Source organism: Ahaetulla prasina, chromosome 3 (genome assembly GCF_028640845.1).
Source record: "Ahaetulla prasina isolate Xishuangbanna chromosome 3, ASM2864084v1, whole genome shotgun sequence".
Classification (NCBI taxonomy): domain Eukaryota; kingdom Metazoa; phylum Chordata; class Lepidosauria; order Squamata; family Colubridae; genus Ahaetulla; species Ahaetulla prasina.
This window is the reverse complement of record NC_080541.1, coordinates 110,721,032-110,744,043: the sequence shown is the minus strand read 5'-3', so window position 1 is coordinate 110,744,043 and position 23,012 is coordinate 110,721,032. Positions and strand designations below refer to the sequence as shown.

At 41.3% G+C, this 23,012-nt stretch overlaps 1 protein-coding gene across 1 annotated transcript; it reads right to left on the bottom strand.

Moving 5' to 3' along the window:
* Positions 1 to 3,090: 3,090 nt before the first annotated feature.
* On the bottom strand, positions 3,091 to 5,794 carry LOC131194097 (protocadherin beta-16-like). The gene has a single exon (XM_058174717.1). The coding sequence runs from the start codon at positions 5,660 to 5,662 to the stop codon at positions 3,224 to 3,226; it is 2,439 nt and encodes an 812-aa protein (XP_058030700.1). The 5' UTR covers positions 5,663 to 5,794; the 3' UTR covers positions 3,091 to 3,223.
* Positions 5,795 to 23,012: the final 17,218 nt, after the last annotated feature.

The following is a 23,012-nucleotide window of genomic DNA, read 5'->3' as shown; positions in this document are numbered from 1 at the left end:
ATTTTTGGTATTTTTGTGATATGAATGTGTGTATAAGAATGTGTATAAAGTACCGTAAGTACAAAGATCCAGAGGAATATCACTTGTGTGTTTTATTTTTACTTGCACCTTTTCATGTCATACATTATAATGACCATGTAAGATATATTTGGAAACAATCATATTTTTCGCTTCCACTCGTATGTAGACATTTCATATTTCCTTTCAGAAGGAAATTAAGCAGCCAGGAATCTAAATTAAAACCTCTCCATTTGCAGAGGTTGCCACTGCATTTCTTTCTTTCTTTCTTCTTATTACTTTCTAGAAGTTTTTACCTCTCTTGTCTGTCTGATGTTTTGTTTTGGATTTTTAAAATATTTTTGTAACAAATATGATGTAAATGGAAGAGAAGAACAGGAATGAACAATTGACTGTCATGTTAGACCATCTTGGAAGAGGGATCGAGACTGTATTCTTATATTTCATATCTAAAAATTCAGAAATTTTCAAAGTATCTTTGAAGCTAAGGTGTAGACAGACAACAACCTGTATCACATTCACATTTCCAGAGGTATAGCTTTAATAAATTGTCTAGCAAAGGTTTAAGGGCTACCACCTTAATATGTAATGTTGTATACCTTTCATGGCTTAGAGCTGACTTAATCAGCTCTATGGAGGTCGGTTTTTTTTTTTTTAATATAATAATAAGCTGACTGTGTGATGAACCATAATAATAACAATTGCAAGGGGCAATTTTCCTTGGAACAGCTTACATTGTGCAATGAAATTGTTAACACCATTGAACAACATGTGCCAATCCCAGCTCCTTGGGAGGGACACAATAGGTGAATAAAAATGCCAAATCCAGTCTGATCGTCTAGCTGATTGTGCAACCAATCATGATAATAGTATCAAGAAAGAAATCTTTCAAGGAGATGCACTACCATGTTTGTTATTGCACTGATTCTCCTGTCAACTATAGTGAAAAAGTCAGGCCATAGTTATCAAACATCCAAAATATCTGCCAGACTATCCCATCTCCTTTAAATGGATGATATGAAGCTGTATGGAAAATTTCTATTCTATTTCTATTTGAAATAGAATCAGTGTTCAATTTTGTCAAGACATTGCAATGGAATTTGGGCTCAGCCAATGTTCCACCCTCAGGACCAACAGAGGAAAAATGGTGAAAACCATTTAATTCCATAGGGAAATAAGATGCCCTATGGAAACTGAATCAAGGGTCTGGAGGAAGACGATCAGTACAAATACCCGGGCATCCTTCAAGCTGAGCATCTTTCAAGCACACCGAAGTTAAGAAGATCAGAAATGAATACATCAAGAAAGTGAAGAAGATTTTAAAGTCCAAATTCAGTGGAGGAAATACCATCAAGGCAATTAACACCTGGCCAATTCCAATCATTAGATTCACAACACTTGGAATAGTGGATTTGACTCAAGCAGAACTTCCTAACCTTGGCTAGGAAGACCAGAAAAATAATGACAATGAATTAAGCCAGAATTAAGAAGACAGCAACAGACAGCCAATACCATTTCTGCAAAGAAGCTGAAGAAACAGTGGACCACCTAGTTAGCTGCTGCAAGAATATCACACAGATTGATTACAAATAACGGCATGACAAAGTAGCAACAACGGTGCATTGGAAGAGCTGCAGGAATACCGTTTGCCTGCAAGCAAGAATTGGTGGGATCATAAAATGGAGAAAATAATAGAAAATGAAGAAGCTAAAATGCCCAGAGGCTTTAGAATTCAAACAGTACCTGCCACATAACATCCGAGACTTAATAATTGTTGTTAAGAAAGACCAAAAACAACAACAACACTTTGATAGTGGATGTGGCAATACCCGAAGACAGAATACAAAAGAAAGAACTGAAGAAGATAACAAAATACAAAGGCCTGCAAATAGAAATAGAACTGTGGCAAAAGAAAGCAAAGGTAGTACTAATGCGCCTTGGTTGCAATCCCAAAATAGTTGAAGCATCAGTTGAAAACCATGGGCATTGAAAAAATCACCATCAGTCAATTGCAAAAGGCAGCTTTATGTCCCGTGATGATACTTTTAACATCATTAAACATCAACATCTACCAGATCTTTTGAAAGGATTTGATAGGTGGATATAAATGCCAAACTCAATCTAAATATCTGGCTGATTGTGCAACCAATCAATATTTATATGATCCTTCAATTTTAGGCAGTATTATCAGGTGGTTCCAGTTTTTACTGATGCTTCTGATATCTAGGAACTATAAAAACTTTATTCAGTCTATTACACCATTATAGTTTTACATAGGCAATTCTGCCTTGGACTTTCAGATAAACCTAGAGCTGTGATATCAAGCAGGTACTAAATAAATGGAACCTTCCCTCCCAAAAGATAGAGATGTTTCTGAAAAATGTATGGCTAATGCAACTTTGCAATTCATTGTTTGCCCATCCCTACTTCCAAATACAGCTACTATTGTGTTTGTGTCAGCAAATATTAAACAAATCGAAAATTTATCCTCAATTATGGGCAGGAATTGAATCTGGGTCCCTTATTTATTTTTAAAAAACAAATAAATGCTCTCTGACACTGAACTGCTCTGGTCCTTCTCAAAATTGATACTAACCATGTACACTTACAAACTGCCTGCTATTTTCCCCAAATCCAGGGAAAGGACTAAGGTTCACCTATAACGGGTTTCACCCTAGGGCTTCATAATTTCCAAACTGGATTGCAACTCAGAGAAATTTAAAGGAATGTTTGGGGGGAACCTTGTCTTGACAAAATGATAGTACTATCAACATTTGCTCTGGGCTGTTAGAATTAACCAAAAGACTGGTAGAAAATACAGCCATTTTTCCTTTAAACTAAGCAGTGAGTAACAGCAGAAGCCGCAGAATAAAAGCTCACCAAGAAAAACTTCTTCTCACCTCTCAGCCTACAGAAAGTCCCAGGCAGACTGCCAAGAACCACTTAGCAAGAGGATACATTGTTGCGATAAGGAAAACCACAGGACTGCAGCGGGAGACAGCCTCTTTGCTTTCATCTAAGCAATCAGTATTGATAGGATTAAGACAATAGCCACATCTGAACTCACTGGCTTTATGTTTCCATTCCCTTCCAGTGGCTAGGATTAATCTCTTCCTCCCTGAATGACCATGCCCAAAGAAATTATCCCATGAAAAGTACACACCATAAGACCCCATAGAGGGAGAAGGAATAGGAAGAGGCTAAATTAATTGCATGTTTTCCTCACCTCTTTCTTTGCGCCATTAACTGCAACCTGCTCAGAAGTATCTTGGATGCCAGCAGAAATACTATTGTTCCCTGGGACGTTAACATCTCCCACTGAAAAGACCGGAAAGAGGGGCCTGAGAAATCGGAACTCGCTACTTAAGGATCCACCAGTCAAACAAACATCATAACGGTAAGTCCTGGAAAGCGACCCATTCTGTGAATCAGAACAGTTCTCTGGAGTATCAGCACTGGCAGGTGGGAAGTGAGGATGAGTAGCAGGAAATTGGCTTTGGGGATCCTTCTTGAACACTTTGACCACAATAAACACAACAATACAGACCAGGAACACAAAGGAGACTGCAGCCAAGCAGATCACCAAATACTTGGTCAAGGTTTTATCTTCTTCCGGTTCTTGCACACTGACATCCACCCTCCTCAGGAAGGGATCCGAAAAGCCATCCACAAGAAGAACATGAAGCAATGCCGTGCTGGTCTGTGGAGGAAGACCATTGTCTCTGACCAGTATCACCAGCCTCTGCTTGTTTGTGTCTCGCTCATTCAGGGCTCTCCTGGTTTTCACTTCCCCATTCTGTGCTCCTATGCTGAAAAGGGCTGGGTCCGTGGCCTTCAGCAATTCATAGGAAAGCCAGGAGTTTTGGCCAGAATCTGCATCCACTGCAACCACCTTGGTGACCAGATAGCCAGCCTCGGCTGATTTGGGAAGCAGCTCATTGCATGGGGATGTGTTGTTCTGGAGGGGATACAGGAAGAAGGGAGCGTTGTCGTTCTCATCTATGATGTGGATTCGGACAATCACTTCTGAGCTCAAGGAGGGAGAACCTCCATCAGATGCCCTCACAGCAACTCTGAAGCCTCTTATCTGCTCATAGTCCAGGGATCGGAGGGCATACATGTTTCCAGTTTCAGAGTTGATTGAGATGTAAGAGGTCACCAGGCCATCACCCTTCCCAGGCAGAACTAAGTAATTAACTTTAGCATTCAGCATTGTGTCTAGATCCAGAGCATGGACTGAGCCGATGAGCAAGCCTGGAATATTATTCTCCCTGATTTGCATGTCATATGAAGACTTTTCAAAAAGGGGAGGGTTATCATTGACATCGGAGATCTGAACATTAATCAGTCTTGTTGAAGTGAGCCTAGGAGATCCCCAGTCAATGGCAGTGATGGTGATGTTGTATTCAGTGACCGTCTCTCTGTCTAGCGGACTTTGGAGCAGAAGCTGATAAAAGTTGTTTGTGGTGGCTTTCAGCACAAAAGGGAGATTCATCTGCACGGAGCAGACCGTTTTGCTGTTGTCTCCAGAGTCTTGGTCTCTCACACTGAAGAGGGCCACCATTGTGTCTGGGGGAGAGTCTTCCTTTAAAGCGTTGGTCAGAGATATGATGGACACTTCTGGGGGGTTGTCATTCTCATCTTCAACCTCTATCAATATCTTGCAATGACCTGGAAGACCCCCTCCATCTGTTGCTCTGATGCTCATGCTATAAGTCTTTTCTTTTTCATAATCAATCTGTCCCCAAACAGTTATTTCACCAGTAATTTCATTTAAATAAAACATATGGTTTATTCTTTCAGGCACTTGATGGAATGAGTAGAGTATCTGTGCATTTGAACCCAAATCCAGATCTGTAGCTTCCACCTTAATCACAAGAGTGCCCTTAGGCAGATTCTCTTTTATTCTTGCCTTATATTCAGACTTATTAAACAGAGGAAAATTATCATTATTATCCAGAACATTAATATTAATTTGAACTGTGCCGGTTTTCTTTGGAACTCCTCCATCAATAGCCATTAGAATCAATTCAAGGTGTGGCATCCTCTCCCTATCTAATGTTTTCTTCAAAACAAGGTATATATTGTCTTTTCCGTCTTCATTCTTTTGTACTTCAAGCTGAAAATGCTCATTGGGACTAAGAGTATAATTTTGAATGCCATTTTCTCCCAAGTCATCATCTTGGGCAGGTTCCAAGGGAAATATCATATTTATAGGAATATTTTCAGGAATGTCCATCTTAACTTCATTTTTCCAAAATTTGGGTGCATTGTCATTCACGTCTTCTATCTTGATTTCAATATTAAAGATATCTAAGGGGTTTTCCAAGACAAGCTGAGAAAGAAGTAGACAAGGATCATTCTGGCCACATAAAGCTTCTCTGTCTATTTTATCATTAATCAACAGATCCCCAGTATGAATATCAAGGTGGAAGTATTCCTGAGTGTCGTCAGCAACTAAATGTGCTTTGCGTGTGGAGAGCTCCCCTGTTTTCAGTTTCAATTCCTTGAGCACATTAGCCACCAGAAACCCCTTTTTCTTTTCTTCAGGGACAGAAAAGCGAATTGAAGCACACATTACTCTAAGGAAAGAGAAAGAGAGAAGGACATACAGACCTTGCCTTTTCCAAAAGCAATTCTCCATGATTCCAGTCTCTTCCTTGTAAGCTCAATTTCTGCCCCAAAATCCAGTCTTTCTTTCTTTCCTTTATGATTTAATTGCTCAAATCATATTTAATTGTTCAATCTTTCGCCATCTTACAATCTGCAAACGTTTCTCTTCCAAAGAGTCAAATTCCTTTTGTTCAATTTTGTATTACTGTCTGCCCTGATTCTGAGCAAACAGAACAGAACTAAATTTCTTTGTTAATATCGCCACCATGTGGCAAAAATTCTATTTGCATGGTTTAGATTCAGTAATCAATTGAATCCATTTTTATCTATCCACTAGCTAGCCTATCAAGCAGTTTATCTCATTAACTGTTTAATTATATAGAAAAAGAAACAGAGTGACAATCTGCACAAAAAAATTCAAAGCTATTGATACAGGCTGTAATCCAGTCCTTTCACAGTTGAGTTCTGAATGACTGTGGGCATATCCAGTGACCCATTAGGTGGCTTCTGTTGTGTGCCCATGGATATCAAGTTTAAACCTGTGTAAGGAAATCATTTCTGCTTTGAGGCACTTTGGCAACATCTTTCAAGGCATTCAGTTTGGATTACAGACGACAACATCCTTCCACAATTTTTTTGGCTGCTGCATCTTGTCCCATTTGGAGGGAGGTGGGCTTTGAATCAGTTTTTTGCTCCTGTCAACTGCCCAGACTAGTCCTTACAGTTTTCTTGAAAACTTTTTTGGAATAGGTTTGCCTTTGCCTCCTTCCTAGGCATCAGAGAGAGAGAGAGAGATTGGCCCAAGATCACCTTTCCATGTTACTGTCTCAGAGGAAAAAATGTTTCTTGCAAACAGATTTAAAACAAAAATCCATTTTTGCTAGTCCTTTTGCAGTATAAAAACTTATACATGTTCCTTTTCCATCATGGTTAATATGCCTTAGAAATTTGGCTTGTATGATACAGGTTTGTACCTATGGAAATGTGGGAGGCTGGACGGCGAAAGAGTAGGGGGGGGAGAGGTTCTACTCTTTCATCATTTCTCTAGGAAGCAGGGTTCAGAAGTAGCCCCTTGACTACTGAGGTTAGCCTGTAAGGAAGTAAAATACTGTGGCCACAATGGTCAAGATTCCGCAGTAGGAGGAAGATTACTGTCAGAGCTGCCATCCTTCGCTGACACCTATGCTTCGCTAGATGCCAATCTGTCACTAGCCATGGAGAGATGGAGCTGTAGGGAGATGAGGGAAACTGAAAGCAGTCTTCATGCCATCCTGAGACATCACAAGGCTGCGGACTAGGGAATGGAATGAAACACCCAGCTATCTACCCAACTGTTGCAAGGACAGTTACCAAAGCATCTTCTCTGAATATGACTGGACAATGGGGAGGTAAGAGGGGGGTCGACCAGAGAAGGGAAAGTTAACTAGGGAATCTTCACATGCAAACTCTTACTTCTGGCTTTGCTTACTATAACCACTTGGCTTTTAGTAAAAGTAACCTTTTTGGTATCAATTGAATCGAAAGTGTATCTTTCCCAAGGGATGAAGCTGGGCCAAGTCTGACAATTACTTTCAAACTACAGTAGGAAAATGTGCCTGGTAGTCATGTTTATGACCATCTCTTTGAAATTAATTGCTTATACTAAATATAGTGGTCATACTTGAAAATTAACTGAAAAGCAGAGTTGGAAGGGACCTTGGAGGTCTTCTAGCCCAACCCACCACTCAAGCAGGTGGCCCTATAACATTTCAGACAGATGGTTGTCTAATCTCTTCTTAAAAACCTCAAGAAATTGAGCACCTACAGCTTCTGAAGGCAACCTGTTCTAAAGATTAATTGATCTCAGAGTTAGGAAGTTTCTCCTTAGTTCCAGGTTACTTTTACAAAAATATTTCTGACTCATTCAAGCTGTATAGGTCTATAATTATGTTAATAACTATTCTGACTTGGGATATATGCCCTCTTTGCTCCAACTGATTAGGAAGATCATGGCAATCATTTCAAACCTATAGATTTAGGAGAGTTTTTGGATGCTCCATAGTTAAAACAGGAAACAAAGGCCTTAGTAACTTAAACTCATTGCTTATATCCATCACCTAAGTACACTTCATTGCTGTCGGTCTGGAAAGGTGTCCCTGTAAGGTCTTGCCTCAGCAGTCCCCCTCAAGGCAGCAGAACTCTTGAAACAGGCAGCATTTCAAAAGGAACTTTTATTGGGAGACAGTGATAGCAAAGAAAATAGGCAGGATCTGAAGTTTCCGTGCTAAAACATTAGATTAAAAATTACTCATTCAAATGTCTCCCTACTGCTCAGTCCGACACAAGCCTATCACCAGGTGTTGAGTTGGTGTGAGAACTTTAGACTGGGAAGGTGATAAGAAGTTGTTCTCAGGAAGTTGTTCATCTAGCACTTTTTGAACCATCGGCCAGGCATTTTATAGTTGATTTATCCACTTCTTTAAGGATTGTATTGTGGGTTCACTGGCTGGCAGCTCTCGCATTGGGTTGAATTCCTGGGCGGTGGCTACCTGGAAGGGAGAGCATCTAAGATACAGTTTCAGAACTGAATTCTTACGTTCCATCCATCATTTGTTTGGGGGTGATGACTCGAACTTAGACCCTGATCATCCTCCAAAATTTGGAGGTGAACTGGACCCCCCGTCAGAGATTATATAACATGGGTGGTAGATGTGGTGGAGGAACAGTTTTGCCAGTGTTTTGGCAATGGGAATCTTTTGTCATGGGATGAAGTGGGCCTGTTTTGAGAACAGGTTGGTGACCACCCAGATGATGGGGTTCCCACACTTTCTGGCAATTCTACTATAAAGTCCATAGAAATCTCTCTGCAGGGTGCTGAAGATTCCACTACTTGCTGTAGAAGGCCTGGCATTTTCCCTTGCCTTCATTTGACAGCTGCACAGATGGGACAGCTGGCTACATAGCTCTCAATGTCTTTTTTGAGGGACGGTCACCAAAATTGTCTTTTCAGAAGGTGTAAGGTTTTTACAAACCCAAAGTGCCCCACTAGCCTTGACTCGTGGCAGGTTTGCATGATTTTAAGTCTCTGGCTGGCTGGAACATACAGTTTCCCTCCCACCCAGGGCAAGTCTGTATGGAGCAGGAGTCTTTGTGGCTGAGGAATCACTCATCTTCAGTTAAGGCCTGCTTAAAGGCCAAGGTAGTGGCGTTATCTGGAAAATGCCCCCCCTTCCTTTGTGCTCTAGTGGTTACTCAAGTGACTAATTATGATGCTTGACTATTTCTGGCTTCACACTGTTGCACTGTGGGAGCCTTGATAGGACATCCACCAGGAAATTCTTCCCCCAGTAAGTAGTGAAGGGTGAAGTTGAAACTTTGAAAGTGTTGGGCCACCCTGCCTGTTTAGGGACAGTTTTCTTGGGGTCTTTAGAGCCTCCAGATTTTTGTGATCGGTCCACACCTGGAATGGAATCTTGTTCTCCTCCAGAAAGTGGCAGCAAATGAGAAGACCCCATCGAACAGCATAGGCCTCCTTCTCTCACACTGCCCAATGTTGTTCAGTTTCAGTTGATTTTTGGGAGGTGTAAGTGCATGGCCATGGTTGGACCTGTGCGTTCTCCTGCAGTAGGACAGCCCCAATGGCCACATTGCTGGCATCAACCTGATTGACAAAAGGCTTTTCTGGATCCAGTTGCCTTAGCACCGGTTCAGCAGAAAAAAGTCTTTTTAACTTTTCAAATGCTGCTTGACACTCAATTGTCCATTTTAGGGGTTGGCTGGGTTTCGGCTTGTCTTTGTTTTCAGCAAGGAAACTCTGCAATTATTTCCTCGCGTCGGGAGGTGCCCAATCTAGTACCACCTCACTTTATCTGGGTCCATCTCCACTCCCTCATGGGAGATTTGGTACCCTAAGTAATCTATCTTGTCCTTGTGGAACTCGCATTTGGACAATTTAGCGTACAGTTTGGCTACTTGGACTTTGTTCAAGTCTGCTCTGACCAACTTCACGTGCTCTGCTTTTGTCTCAGTGTAAATTAATATTAAGATATACAAAAAAACCCTTAGATAGGTGTTCATGGAGAACCTCATTTATCAGCTGTATAAACACAGCGGGGGCTTCCTGTAGTCCAAACGGAAGCCCTTTAAACTGGAAACATCCTAGGGAGAAGTTAAAAGCAGTCTCCCATTCATCCCCTTCTTTAAATCTGACCCGGTAGTAGGCCTCCTGTAAATCCAGCTTTTAGAATCTCCTACTCTTGGAGAGGCGGGCCAGCATGTCTTTCATGAGGGGAAGGGGATATAGTTTTCCATGCAAACTGCATTCAGACCCCTATATTCCATGCAGAAATGAAGAGATTCTTCTCCCAAAACAGTACTGGGGTAGCCACCTTGCGTCTAGCAGTTTGAATGAAGCCCTGCACCAGATTTTTATTTATAAAATTTCATAGCTTGCCCAGCTCCCTTGGAGTCATGGAATACAGCTTTGGTTTTGGTAGCCAGCCCCAGGGATGATCTTGATGGCACAGTTTTTGGGTCAGTGGGGTGGGAGCTCATCAGAGCTTTATTTGGTGAACATCTCAGTTAAATCCTGGTATTCTTGGCATATGCCCTGCAGTTGCTCTCTTTTTGATGTGGCCACCAATTCTCTGCGGGGCTTGCCTCTTGCCTTGGGCTGCTGCTGTATGGGGCTCACTGTCCATTTGGGAATTTCAGAAGCCCCTCTTTCCAGTCCACCTGCGGATGTCTTCCAGCCAGTCTAGGTGGCAGGCTAGGCCCCAGAGTTCTTTGGTGTACTCGGCTAGCGGACAGCGGTCCTGCCTTATGGTTTTGATCCAGTCCCTAGCCTTGCAACCAGCCAGGGGGTCCTTTAATCTCCATCTCAGCACCATTGTGAAACAATTGAAGTTGCAGAGCTCTGGGGCATTGGCATTATGGAGGGTCACCATCTACCGGGTAGCAGCTCCTTCCAGAACCACGGTGACAACTCTGACTCTAGCTCCTTCAGTGAGAAAGCCTCATCCATATTGCTCTATGTAGGTGAGGACATGGGTGAGGAAAAATCCCAGTTGCTGGGGCTGTCCATCAAACTTGATGCCTAGAGGGGGTGCTTTTCTTTTAATATATATATATATATATATATATATATATATATATATATATATATATATATATATATATATATATATATATATATATATATATATATATATATATATATATAATTTTTATTCATAAGCATTTTTGAAAAACAGTGCCTTGTCAGGATAACATTTACAAATAGGGCAAACCAAAGAAAAAAACAGGATAACATTTACAAAAAGGGCAAAACACACAATCTAATAATGATAATAATAATATAATACCAGTAATTATAATAGTATAACCAAAAAACTTGAACTAAATTTCTTCCTACATTAGCTTATTTACATTTTTATCTCTTACTATAGTTATAGTTTTATATATCTTTATTTCCTATACTAACAATTATTAACATTCATATTCTTACTTTGTCTCATTTCTATTTCTTGTCTCTATCCATTTATAAAATTTATTCCATGTCCGATAATATTCTGAGTCTTCTTTATCTTTAATTTTTAAAATTAGTCTATCCATTTCAGCACAATCCCAAATTATATCCTCATCAGATGGGGTGTTCATGTTTTTCCAATATTTAGCATATATAATTCTTGCTGCCGCCAGTATATGTATTATTAAATATATAGTTGTTTTATCATAACTTTCCGATAGTATATCTAAAAAAACATGTTTCTGGTTTAAATTCAATATTTTGCTCAGTTATCATTTCCAACCAGTTATATATTTTCTCCCAGTTTTTTCTTGCTTTACTGCACATCCACCTCATGTGATAATAGATGCCTGGAGTCTGGTTGCATTTCCAGCATTTAGCAGACAAATTGCTAAACATTTTTGCCAATCTTGCAGGTAGTAGATGCCACCTGTAGAACATTTTATAGAGGTTTTCTTTTTATGCTGAAGCCATAGTCAATTTGTAATTTCTGTCCCAAAGTTTTAACCATTTCTCTAATTCTATATTGTATCCAAAATTCTTTGCCCAAACAATCATAGTTTCTTTAACCTCTTCTTCCTCCATTTTATAGTCATATATATGAAACGCTGGAGAAGAAGATGAAACGCCGGAGAAGACGCCTAGAGAGTACCTGGAGGTCCAGCCGTTCCGAGACTGATCGGACACTAGTTAGGTATTTTTCGAAAGCCTACCTAGTGGCACTGAGGGTTGCGAAACATTCCTATGTTTCCACCCTCATTGCGTCGGCAGATAACCGCCCGGCTGCCCTGTTTCGGGTGACCCGTTCCCTTCTACACCAAGGGGGACGGGATGACCCCTTGCAGGGACGTGCTGAGGAGTTTAGTGGTTATCTATACGATAAAATCACTCAGCTTCGGGATAGTTTGGACCAAGATTGTGATGATCCGGATGAGATGACTGAGACACGTCTTGTTGATGTTGTTTGGGATGAGTTTGATTCTGTGGCTCCCGAGGACATGGACAGGTTGCTGGGGAGGTTACATGCCACTACATGTTTACTGGACCCGTGTCCCTCCTGGCTGGTGCTGGCCACTCGGGAGGTGACGCGAGGCTGCCTCCGGGGAATTATAAATGCTTCTTTGTTGGAGGGGGTCTTTCCCGCCGCCTTGAAAGAGGCGGTGGTGAGACCCCTCCTTAAGAAGCCTTCCCTGGACCCAGCTATTTTGGGTAATTATCGTCCGGTCTCCAACCTTCGCTTTGTGGCGAAGGTTGTAGAGAGTGTGGTGGCATGGCAGCTTCCCCAGTACCTGGATGAAGCTGTCTATCTAGACCCGTTCCAGTCCGGCTTCCGGTCCGGGTATAGCATGGAGACAGCTTTGGTCGCGTTGGTGGATGACCTTTGGAGGGCCAGGGATAGGGGTTGTTCCTCTGCCCTGGTCCTGTTAGATCTTTCAGCAGCTTTCGATACCATCGACCATGGTATCCTGCTGCGCCGGTTGGAGGGATTGGGAGTGGGAGGCACCGTTTATCGGTGGTTCTCCTCCTATCTCTCTGACCGGTCGCAGACCGTGTTGACAGGGGGGCAGAGATCGACCGCGAGGCGCCTCACTTGTGGGGTGCCTCAGGGGTTGATTCTCTCACCTCTCCTGTTCAACATCTACATGAAGCCGTTATGCAAGGTCATCAGTGGCTTCGGGGTGGGTTATCAGCTGTACGCTGATGACACTCAGCTGTACTTTTCCACCCTGGGCCACCCCAACGAAGCTGTCGAAGTGCTATCCTGTTGCCTGGAGGCCATACGGGTCTGGATGGGGAGAAACAGACTCAGACTCAATCCATCCAAGACGGAGTGGCTGTGGATGCCGGCACCCCAGTACAGTCAGCTGCAGCCGTGGCTGTCTGTTGGGGGCGAGTCACTGGCCCCAACAGAGAGGGTACGCAACTTGGGTGTTCTCCTGGATGGACGGCTGTCGTTTGAAGATCATTTGGCGGCCGTCTCCAGGAGAGCCTTTTACCAGGTTCGCCTGGTTCACCAGTTGCGTCCCTTTCTGGACCGGGATGCCTTATGCACAGTCACTCATGCTCTCGTCACTTCTCGTCTCGATTATTGCAATGCTCTCTACATGGGGCTACCCCTGAAATGCACTCGGAGACTCCAGTTAGTCCAGAATGCGGCTGTGCGGGTGATTGAGGGAGCTCCACGGTGCTCCCGGGTAACACCGCTCCTGCGCAGTCTGCACTGGCTACCTGTGGTCTTTCGGGTGCGCTTCAAGGTTTTGGTTACCACTTTCAAAGGGCTCCATGGCTTAGGGCCCGGGTACTTACGGGACCGCCTGCTGTTACCTTATGCCTCCCATCGACCCGTACACTCTCACAGAGAGGGTCTTCTCAGGGTGCCGTCCGCCAAGCAATGTCGGCTGGCGGCCCCCAGGGGAAGGGCCTTCTCTGTTGGAGCACCTACTCTCTGGAACGAACTTCCCCCCGGTTTGCGCCAAATATCTGACCTTCGGACCTTTCGCCGGGAATTAAAAACTTACTTATTTATCCAAGCGGGACTGGCCTGATTTTTAAATTCTTAAATTTTTTAATTTTTTAAATTTTAATTTTGTAATTTTATATGGGGTATTTTTAGGTTGGGTCAGTTGACAGTTTTAATTCGGCCATTATTGAATATGTATTTTAAATTGATATTTTAACTTTGTATATTTTACTGTTTTTATTTATGGCTGTACACCGCCCTGAGTCTTTCGGGAGAAGGGCGGTATAAAATTTTAAATAAAATAAAAAATAAATATATATATATATGTTTTCTGAGGTTTTCACGTGTGTTTGTATGTAGGTCTTTGGTTATTCAGGTTTTCTCCTGCGTAAAATTGGAAGTGTCTTGGCGACGTTTCGACGAAGTCTCATTCGTCATCTTCAGGCTTCAGCTTTGTGCTTCTGGGAGCAATGTGTGAGAACCCCCACTAGCAGTTAAAAAGGAAGAAACAGCTGCAATCACACATTGCTCCCAAACCTGAGCTGAAGCCTGAAGATGACGAATGAGACTTGAACGTCGCCAGACACTTCAATTTCTGGGAGAAAACCTGAATAACCAAAGACCTACATACAAACACCCGCGAAAACCTCAGAAAACAAATATATATATATATATATATGTGTGTGTGTGTGTGTGTGTGTGTGTGTGTGTGTGTGTGTGTGTGTAGGTCTTTGGTTATTCGAGTTTTCTCCCACGTAAAATTGGAAGTGTCTTGGCGACGTTTCGACGAAGTCTCATTCGTCATCTTCAGGCTTCAGCTTCGTGCTTCTGGGAGCAATGTGTGATTGCAGCTGTTTCTTCCTTTTTAACTGCTAGTGGGGGTTTGAACTGATTGGGTGGGAGCTTGGCTGTGCTCTGATTGGATGGGGTTTTTTTGTGCTCTGATTGGCTGGGGGTGTGTCCTGTTTGGTTGTGTTCAGATTAGTCTGAGTTGCAGGGGGATTTGAGCTGGTGAGCTGCACTGCTGCTGTTTGGCTTCGTGGTCGTGGTCATGCTACATCTTCGTAGTGGGTGTCAGTCTGCTGCATGTATGGATTGGAGGGGTTTGAAATGGCTAATGTTGCAGCTGCAGTCCCCACACAAAGCAGGCTGACACACACCAGGAACACATGACAGGACCTCGGACTCGGAGCCAAACCAGGGCCCGGGATGCTGTATCACATCCATCTGCTCAAGACATCACATCACAGAACTTCAGAGGCCACAACACTAAAACTCAGGAACAAAAGACCAGGACCACACTCACACAGGATGCTACGAAATAGCTGACCAATCTGCAAACACCCACTCCATCTACCAATCAAGATGCAACCACACAGCCAAGCAACCCGCTCACAGCAACACTCCCCACCTCCCCACCAGTATTTATAGAGAGACGGCAGCTCCGACCACTCTTTGCTCGAGAAGCATGAAGCCGAAGACACCAGCCTGATGAGTGAGACCTTGTTGAAACATCGCCAAGATACTCTCAACCTTACACGGGAAAAGACCTGAAAATCCCAAAATGGCTTTCTCGAATCTTGACTTAATCTCAAAATACAGCCACCAAGATAAATCCACCCCTTGACTCTGTAATTGTTGTCTGAATTTAAATTCACCTGTTTCATTTAAGATATCTTTGTAGAATATGAATTTTCCAAATTAATAAGGTTTGAATATATTAATGCCTCCATTATGGAGAGCCAGACTGGTATTTCCCTATAATGTTGTAAATTGATTTTTTCCCATGTATTGAGCAACGCGTTCTTCACATAATGCCTCTGGAAATATTTATGTGCCATGCTTCTGCCATACCAGGGGAAAGCATGCCAATCTAATTGTAAATCATGCCCTTCTAGTAGCAATAGCCTTCTGCTCTCTGGATGTTTGCTCTGCCAGGGTCTCTCTGAGGGGGATTAGAGGGTGTGGTGGCTACCCCGTCTGTTGTTCTGGCAGTGTCAGCAGAGGTCCCCATTGCAGGGGACTCCCCCTCCCATCTGCAGTTTCTCCTTGCTCTCCTTCACCTCTGTCCATTCGGGCCATGGCCTCTTGGGTTTTCAGATTCTGGAAAGTTTCCATCATGATTTGCTTCATGAGCTGATCAGCGCAGTTTGATTCTTCCTCCAGGTCATCATCACCATACAGGATTTCCATCTCCAACCATGCTGCTGACTGACTCAGTGAGGGTCCTTTGGTCCTTCCTCCCTAGTCCTCCTTCTTTCCCATTCTGACAGACCCTCTTGGCTTCATGGGGTCCTCCAGGATAGCTGCTTCTTCTGTCCATTCGCTGGAGGCTGTGTCAGATTGAGCTTTGGTGGAGGTCTCTCCCCAGCACTCAACTTCTTCATGCTCACTGCCCTGGTTTGATATCTTGTGCATGGTCCCCATGGTAGGGCAGGTGCCTCTCTGGGTTGACCACTTTGCAGATCATGTCTAATGTAAGGTCTTGCCTCAGCAGTCACCTGAAGAAAGCAGAACTCTTGAAATAGGCAGCATTTCAAAAGGAACTTTTATTGGGAGAAAGTGATAGCAAAGATACAGTAATAGGCAGGATCTGAAGTTTCCATGCTAAAACATTAGGTTAAAAGTTACTCATTCAAATGCCTCCCCACTGCTCAGTTTCATGCAAGCCAATCACCAGGTGTTGAGTTGCTGTGAGCACTTTAGACTGGGAAGGTGATAAGTTGTTCTCCGGTGCTGCACTCTTCCCTTCTTTGGAACTGAGACAAAACAGATGTCTCCCCAAGCCCATCCCTCCTTCCTCCCTAGGCCAGGAAGATACACCAGTGAAGAAAGACCTAAGGAGGTGACAGGTCATAAAAATACCAGTGTCCTCTCCTTCCACCAGAATGGCAGTGTCCCCATAGGGATCTATGGGGACTTGACAGTTCCAGTATTAGGATCCACACACTTGTTTTGTGAATTTGGTTCGTGGAACCAAACCTACCAAAAACAGAACCATAAAAGACAGACTAGGAATTCAAAGCAAAATAAGCAAGAATATGGTAAGAGAACACCAGTCCACTGGAAAAGAGCCAACACGGTTCCCGTCTTCAAAAAAAAAAAAAAAAAAAAAAGTGGGGGGGACATTTAGCAAACTACAAACCAATCAGTTTGATATCAATACCTGAGAAGATCCTGGAAAAGATAATCAAGCAATAGATCTGCAAACACATATTAGAAAGCAAAATTATAATCAGAAGCCAACATGGATTCATCAAAAACTGATCATGCCAAAGAAATCTTATTTCATTCTTTGACAAACTCATTAAATTAGTGGACTGGTGAATGTAGACACAGTATATTTGGATTTTAGTAAAACATTTAATAAAATAGACCACAACCTATTTTTGGGGAAGCTAGAACAATGTGAGATAGAAAAAACAAATGTACAGGTACATAATAGGTGAAATCTGGCTCAATAGCAGTAACTGTAAGAAAGATCTTGGAATCCTCATGGACAATGATTTAAATATGAGCTAGCAATATGGTGCAGCCACCAAAACAGCTAATGCAATCCTAGGCTACATTAAGAGAGGGATAGAACTAAGATCATGTGAAGTTTAGTACTGCTTTATTATGCCTCTTATCTAACAAAATGAAATTCAGTGTAGAGAAAAATAAAGTATAACACTTAGACAAGAAAAACAAAATGTACATATATAGATTGGGTGAAACCAGGCTTAATAGCAGTAACTGTGAGAGGGATCTTGGAGTCTTAGTGGACAACCAATGAAATATGAACCAAAAGTGTGTGGCGGCAGCCAAAAAAGCCAATGCAATCCTAGGCTGCATTAACAGAGAGATTCAATCAAGATCACATGAGGTACTAATACCACTCTATAAAGTCTTAGTAAGAGCACACCTAGAATATTGCATCCAATATTGGTCACTACACTATAAAAAGATGTTGAGACTCTAGAAAGAGTGCAGAGCGTTAGAGGACTGAAGACTAAAACATATGAAAAACAGTTACAAGAACTGGGCATGGCTAGCCTAGTGAAGAGAAGGATAAGGAGAGACATGATAGCAGTGTTCCAATATTTGAGGGCTGTTATTTATTTTTTATTTATTTATTTATTTATTTGTCACGACAGTATATACAAGCATAAGCATGAAATAACTATACGATATATAAGCAGTTATATAAGTTTTTGCAGTGCAGAAGTTGTAAATTACAGGATAATTTTTTTCTTAAACCAAATGGTTTATTAGAGAGTAGGTTGTTTGTTTCTAGGTGGTGGGTAATGGATTGGTTGATGATTGATTCCATTACTTTGCAGGTGATACAGCATAAAGAGATTGGTCTGTAATTTTCAGCTAGGCTGGGGTCTCCTTTTTTGAAGACAGGGATGACTGTGGCTAGTGACCAAAGTTTGGGAAGGGAGGGACAGAGAGGAGGGAGTCAACCTGTTTTCCAAAGCACCTGAAGGCCAGACAAGGAATAATGGATGGAAACTGATCAAGGAGAGATTCAACCTAGAAATAAGGAGAAATTTTCTGACAGTGAGAACAATCAACCAATGGAAAACCTTGCCTTCAGAAGTTGTGGGAGCTTCATCACTGGAAACTTTCAAGAAGACTGGACTACCATCTGTCAGAAATGGGTTGGGGTCTGTTGCTTGGGCAGTGGGTTGGACTAGATGAACTACAAGGTGCCTTCCAACTCTGTTATTCTGTTCTGTTCTGACCACACTTGGAATACTGCATCTAATTTTGGTCACCACCACAATATAAATATATATATTGAGACTCTGGACAAAGTGTAGAAAAGAGCAACAAAGATGATTTGGCGGCTGGAGGCTAAAACAGGTAAAGAACGGTTGCCCGAATTGAGTATATCTAATCTAGTGAAAAGGACAAGGGGAGACAAGGTAGCAGTGTCCCAATATTTAAGGGGCTGCCACAAAGAAGAGGGGGTCAACCCATTTTCCAAAGCATCAGAAGGCAAGACAAGAAGAAATGGTTGGAAACTAATCAAGGAGAGAAGCCTACTAGCAGAACTAAGTAGAAATTTCCTGACAGTGAGAATAAACCAGTGGAGCTTCAGAAAATTGTGGGTGCCTCATCATGGAGGCTTTTAAAAAGAGATTGGTTGGAATTTTGTCTGAAATAATATACAGTCTCCTGCTTGTGCAGAGGGTTAGACTAGAACACGGGCATCAAACTCGCAGGGTCACATTGCCATCGTGTGACATTTTGTAATGTTTTTCCCCTTCACGGAGCTGGGTTGGGCGTGGCCTGCCTGTGATGCATTCAGCCCATGGACCACCAGTTTGACACCTCTGGACAAGGTCCCTTGCATCTCTGTTATTCTGTTACAAAAGATGTCTAATTTTTTTCTTGAAACCTGCAGTGATAGGGCACTTACAACTTTGGGAGGCAAGCTGCTCCATTTGATTGTTTTCACTGTCATGAAATTTCTCTAGTTCCAGGTTGGATCTCTCTGCTTGGGCAGGGGGTTGGGCTAAATGACCCACCTACAAGGTCCCTTCCAACTCAGTTATTCTGTTATTATCATTGATCAGATATATTTTTGTATGGATGTTTCAGATGCTATTGGTATATTATGATTTATCAATTGTTGTTCATGTCTTATTATTTATGATTGTATCTTATGATTGATGATCTATGAGTGATCATTTTGTTGTTTGCATGTACTCTTGGGAGCTTATGTCCTGGAGACTAATTCACATTTGGCCAATAAAGAATTCTAGTTCTGTTCTGTTCTGTTCTGTTCTGTTCTTTTGTTTGCTATTATACCTTCCTACTTTGGGTCTGCATGTGTGTGTAAGGGAGAAAGAGAGAGCGAGAGAGGGGGGAGGGAGGGAAGGAGAGAAAGAGACTTGGATCAGTTTTTGGCTTCTGTCAACTGCCTAGGCAAATCTCTGCACTTTTCTTATGACTGTTTTCATAAGTAACTTGCCATTGCCTCCTTCCTAGGTATCAGAGAGAGAGAGAGAGACTGGCCCAAGATCACCTTTCTACCTTATTGTCTCAGAAAAGCAATGGTTTGCTACATTCCTTTCCGGGTGTATGACCACATCTTCTATTCCTTTCCATCTTTCCAAGTAGTCTATGGGTAGAAGGAGGAGGAGAAAGACTATTTTTCCTACTGCACTTCAGTCCTAGTCAGTGACAGATGTTTCTGTCAGGGCGCAAAGAGAAAATATCTGCTGCAAACTCCGTGTAGACATCAAGAAGGGCATCTAGCCAGCAAACACTCATTCACTCCCCCAACTCCACCCGCAACTCCACCCGGAATCAAGGGATTACAAGAACATCATTGTAACAACATTATTAGCCACCTGTTTTACCACAAGGTAATACTTGATGGGTTACAATCAGAGAAAATAAAAATAGAAAAATATTAAAATAAAATAATTAAAGTAAAAATATTAAAAACATAAAGAAATAAAGAAATTGTGAGTGCATCATCACTGGAAGTTTTTAAGAAGAAACTGGATAGTCACTTGTCTGAAATGGTGTATGGTCTCCTGCTTGAGGAGAGGGTTGGACTGGAAGACTTCCAAGGTACCTTCCAGCTCTATTCTGATTGATTCATTTTGGGGAGAAACCTCCTGCAGTCTGTATGTCAAGAGTTTGTTCAGTTCTGACTCTCTGCCTACCCAAAATTTTCATTTTGACTGAAGAAGTTACTTGGATGAGAAACAAAATGTCTCAGTTTTAATAAACTTTGGTCCAGTTGCCATGATTTAACTTTTTAGATAAATTGGTTGATTTTCGCTGACCACCTCTGCATTATGCAAACCTGTAGCTATTTCATACCCCTTCTTTAGCAATTTTAGTGGTGTTCCTTTCAGATATTTGTTTCCTTCTTTCCTTCAATTCGTTTCTCATGTTTCTGAAAGTCTTTAATATATAGTTCCCCAAATCCTGACACGCTTAAGCAATTAATCACTTTTTTTTAAATTTACATTTATATCCCGCCCTTCTCCGAAGACTCAGGGCGGCTTACATTGTGTAAGGCAATAGTCTCATCCTATTTGTATATTTATATACAAAGTCAACTTATTGCCCCCCCAACAATCTGGGTCCTCATTTTACCTACCTTATAAAGGATGGAAGGCTGAGTCAACCTTGGGCCTGGTGGGACTCGAGCCTGCAGTAATTGCAAGCAGCTGTGTCTTACAGCCTGAGCCATACTGCGGCCCTTGTATCACTCTCCACCAATCAGATCAAGCCTTGATCTTGAGCTGCATTATAAACCCTTCAGTTTCTTTCTTTTTTTTTTTAGAGCAAAATTTTTTTATTTTCCATAATAATTCCCACAATTTGACCAGTGTACAATACAATCACTTATCCAACAATCAGTCCTATACTCAAATTATACTCAATCAGGGCTGCTCGACTGCCACTCCCCCCTTTAATCCTTTCTTCCCTTCTCATCCTTCTTAAACTTTCCCCACCACCTTCTCCTCGCTTTCCTACTTCCCCTCCTCTTTCCCACTTCTCACTACCATCCTTTCTAACCCTCTATCTTCTCCTTCTTCTCCTCCTCCTATCCTTTCTTCTCCCTCCCTTCTTTCCTCCCTACCCACCTGCCTACCTACTTTCTTCCTTCTTTACTCCTCTTTCCTTACCCTTTCCCTTCGGGAGTGTTTGCCAAGCAGTCCCGACATTACACCATTCCAACTTGTTTAATTCTACCATTATTCCTGTACAATGGCAACCAATCAATTTATAGTCTATTGAACTTTTGAACTTTTACTGGAGGGGAGAAAAATACTTTTAATAGGAGTTTATGCACCAAATCAACAACAAGAAAAATTTTATAAGTTTTTACATAAAAGAATAATATCTTGGGATTATAAAACTTATATATTAATGGGTGATTGGAATGGAGTGATGGATACCCAGAAAGATAAAAGAAGTCTTAGAAATATTTCCAATCGTGTAAAACTGCCAAAGGCATTCTTTGATTTGATGGAAGATTTAGAATTGAGAGATGTATGGCGAGAACGCAATGAAAAAGAGAGAGATTTTACATTTTTTTCTGACAGACATCAATCTTTTTCTAGAATCGATTTCATTTTAATTACTAATGATTTGTTTTTCAGAGTGAAGAAGACAAAAATTTGTTCTAGAACTTTGTCTGATCATAGCCCGGTATGGATTGAGTTAGATCGGGAAAAACAGGCCAGGAGGTCGTGGAGGATGAATGAGAACTTGTTTAAATATGAACAAAATGTAAATGAATGTAAAACTCTAATGAAGGAATTTTTTTCTTTGAACATGGATAAAGGGACACCTATAGAGATAGTTTGGGACACCAGCAAAGCTTATATGAGGGGAATTTTATTAGAGATGAATAATAAATATAGAAATAGACTGCACAAAAGGCGAAAAGAACTAGAAGAGGAAATTAAAAGGAAGGAGCAGTTATTGGTATGTAATCCAGGAGATAGTAAAATAAAAGAGTCAATAAATATATTAAGAGGTCAATTTAATATGTTAATGGCAGATCAGGTGGCAACTAATTTACAATATGCAAAACATAATTTGTTTAATAATTCTAATAAACCTGGAAGGTGGTTAGCATATTTATTAAGAAAGAAACAGAAACGACATATAATTGATAAAATAGAATATAGAGGTAAGGAAGTATATCAGCAAAATTTGATTAAAAAAGCTTTTTTAGATTATTATACTAAGTTATATTCTAGAGATGTGATTAATGATAAAGATATAGATAGATATTTACAGGACCACGGTATCTTAGAAATTACAGTAGATCAAAGGGAAGAGTTGAATCAATTAATTTCTTCAGAGGAAATAGTGTTTGCAATTAAGCAGCTTAAAGCGAATAAAGCACCAGGTACAGATGGCTTGACAACTACTTATTATAAAAATTTACAAAATGAGATGATTGTACCACTTAAGGAGTTATTTAACAGAATACAAAGGGGAGGAGAAGCTCCTCCTTCATGGAGGACAGCTTTTATCTCATTAATACCTAAAGAAGATCGAGATGGTGTTAAACCAGAGAATTATAGGCCAATATCGCTTTTAAATACTGATTATAAGATATTTGCTAAGATACTAGCGAATAGATTGATGCCACTGATTAACTCATAATGACCAATCAGGATTTATTAAGGGGAGACAGATGAGATATAATATGAGACAAATTGTAAATTTATTTGAATATTTGGAAAGAAACAGCCAGGTTTCAGCAGCATTCCTCTTTTTGGATGCCGAAAAAGCTTTTGATAGATTGGATTGGCAGTTTTTGTTTAAAGTAATAGAAAAAATGCAATTTGGGGATTATTTTATTCAAGCAATTAAGGCTATATATCAAAAGCAAACAGCTCAAATAATAGTAAATGGTGGATGAACAGAATCTTTCAAGAT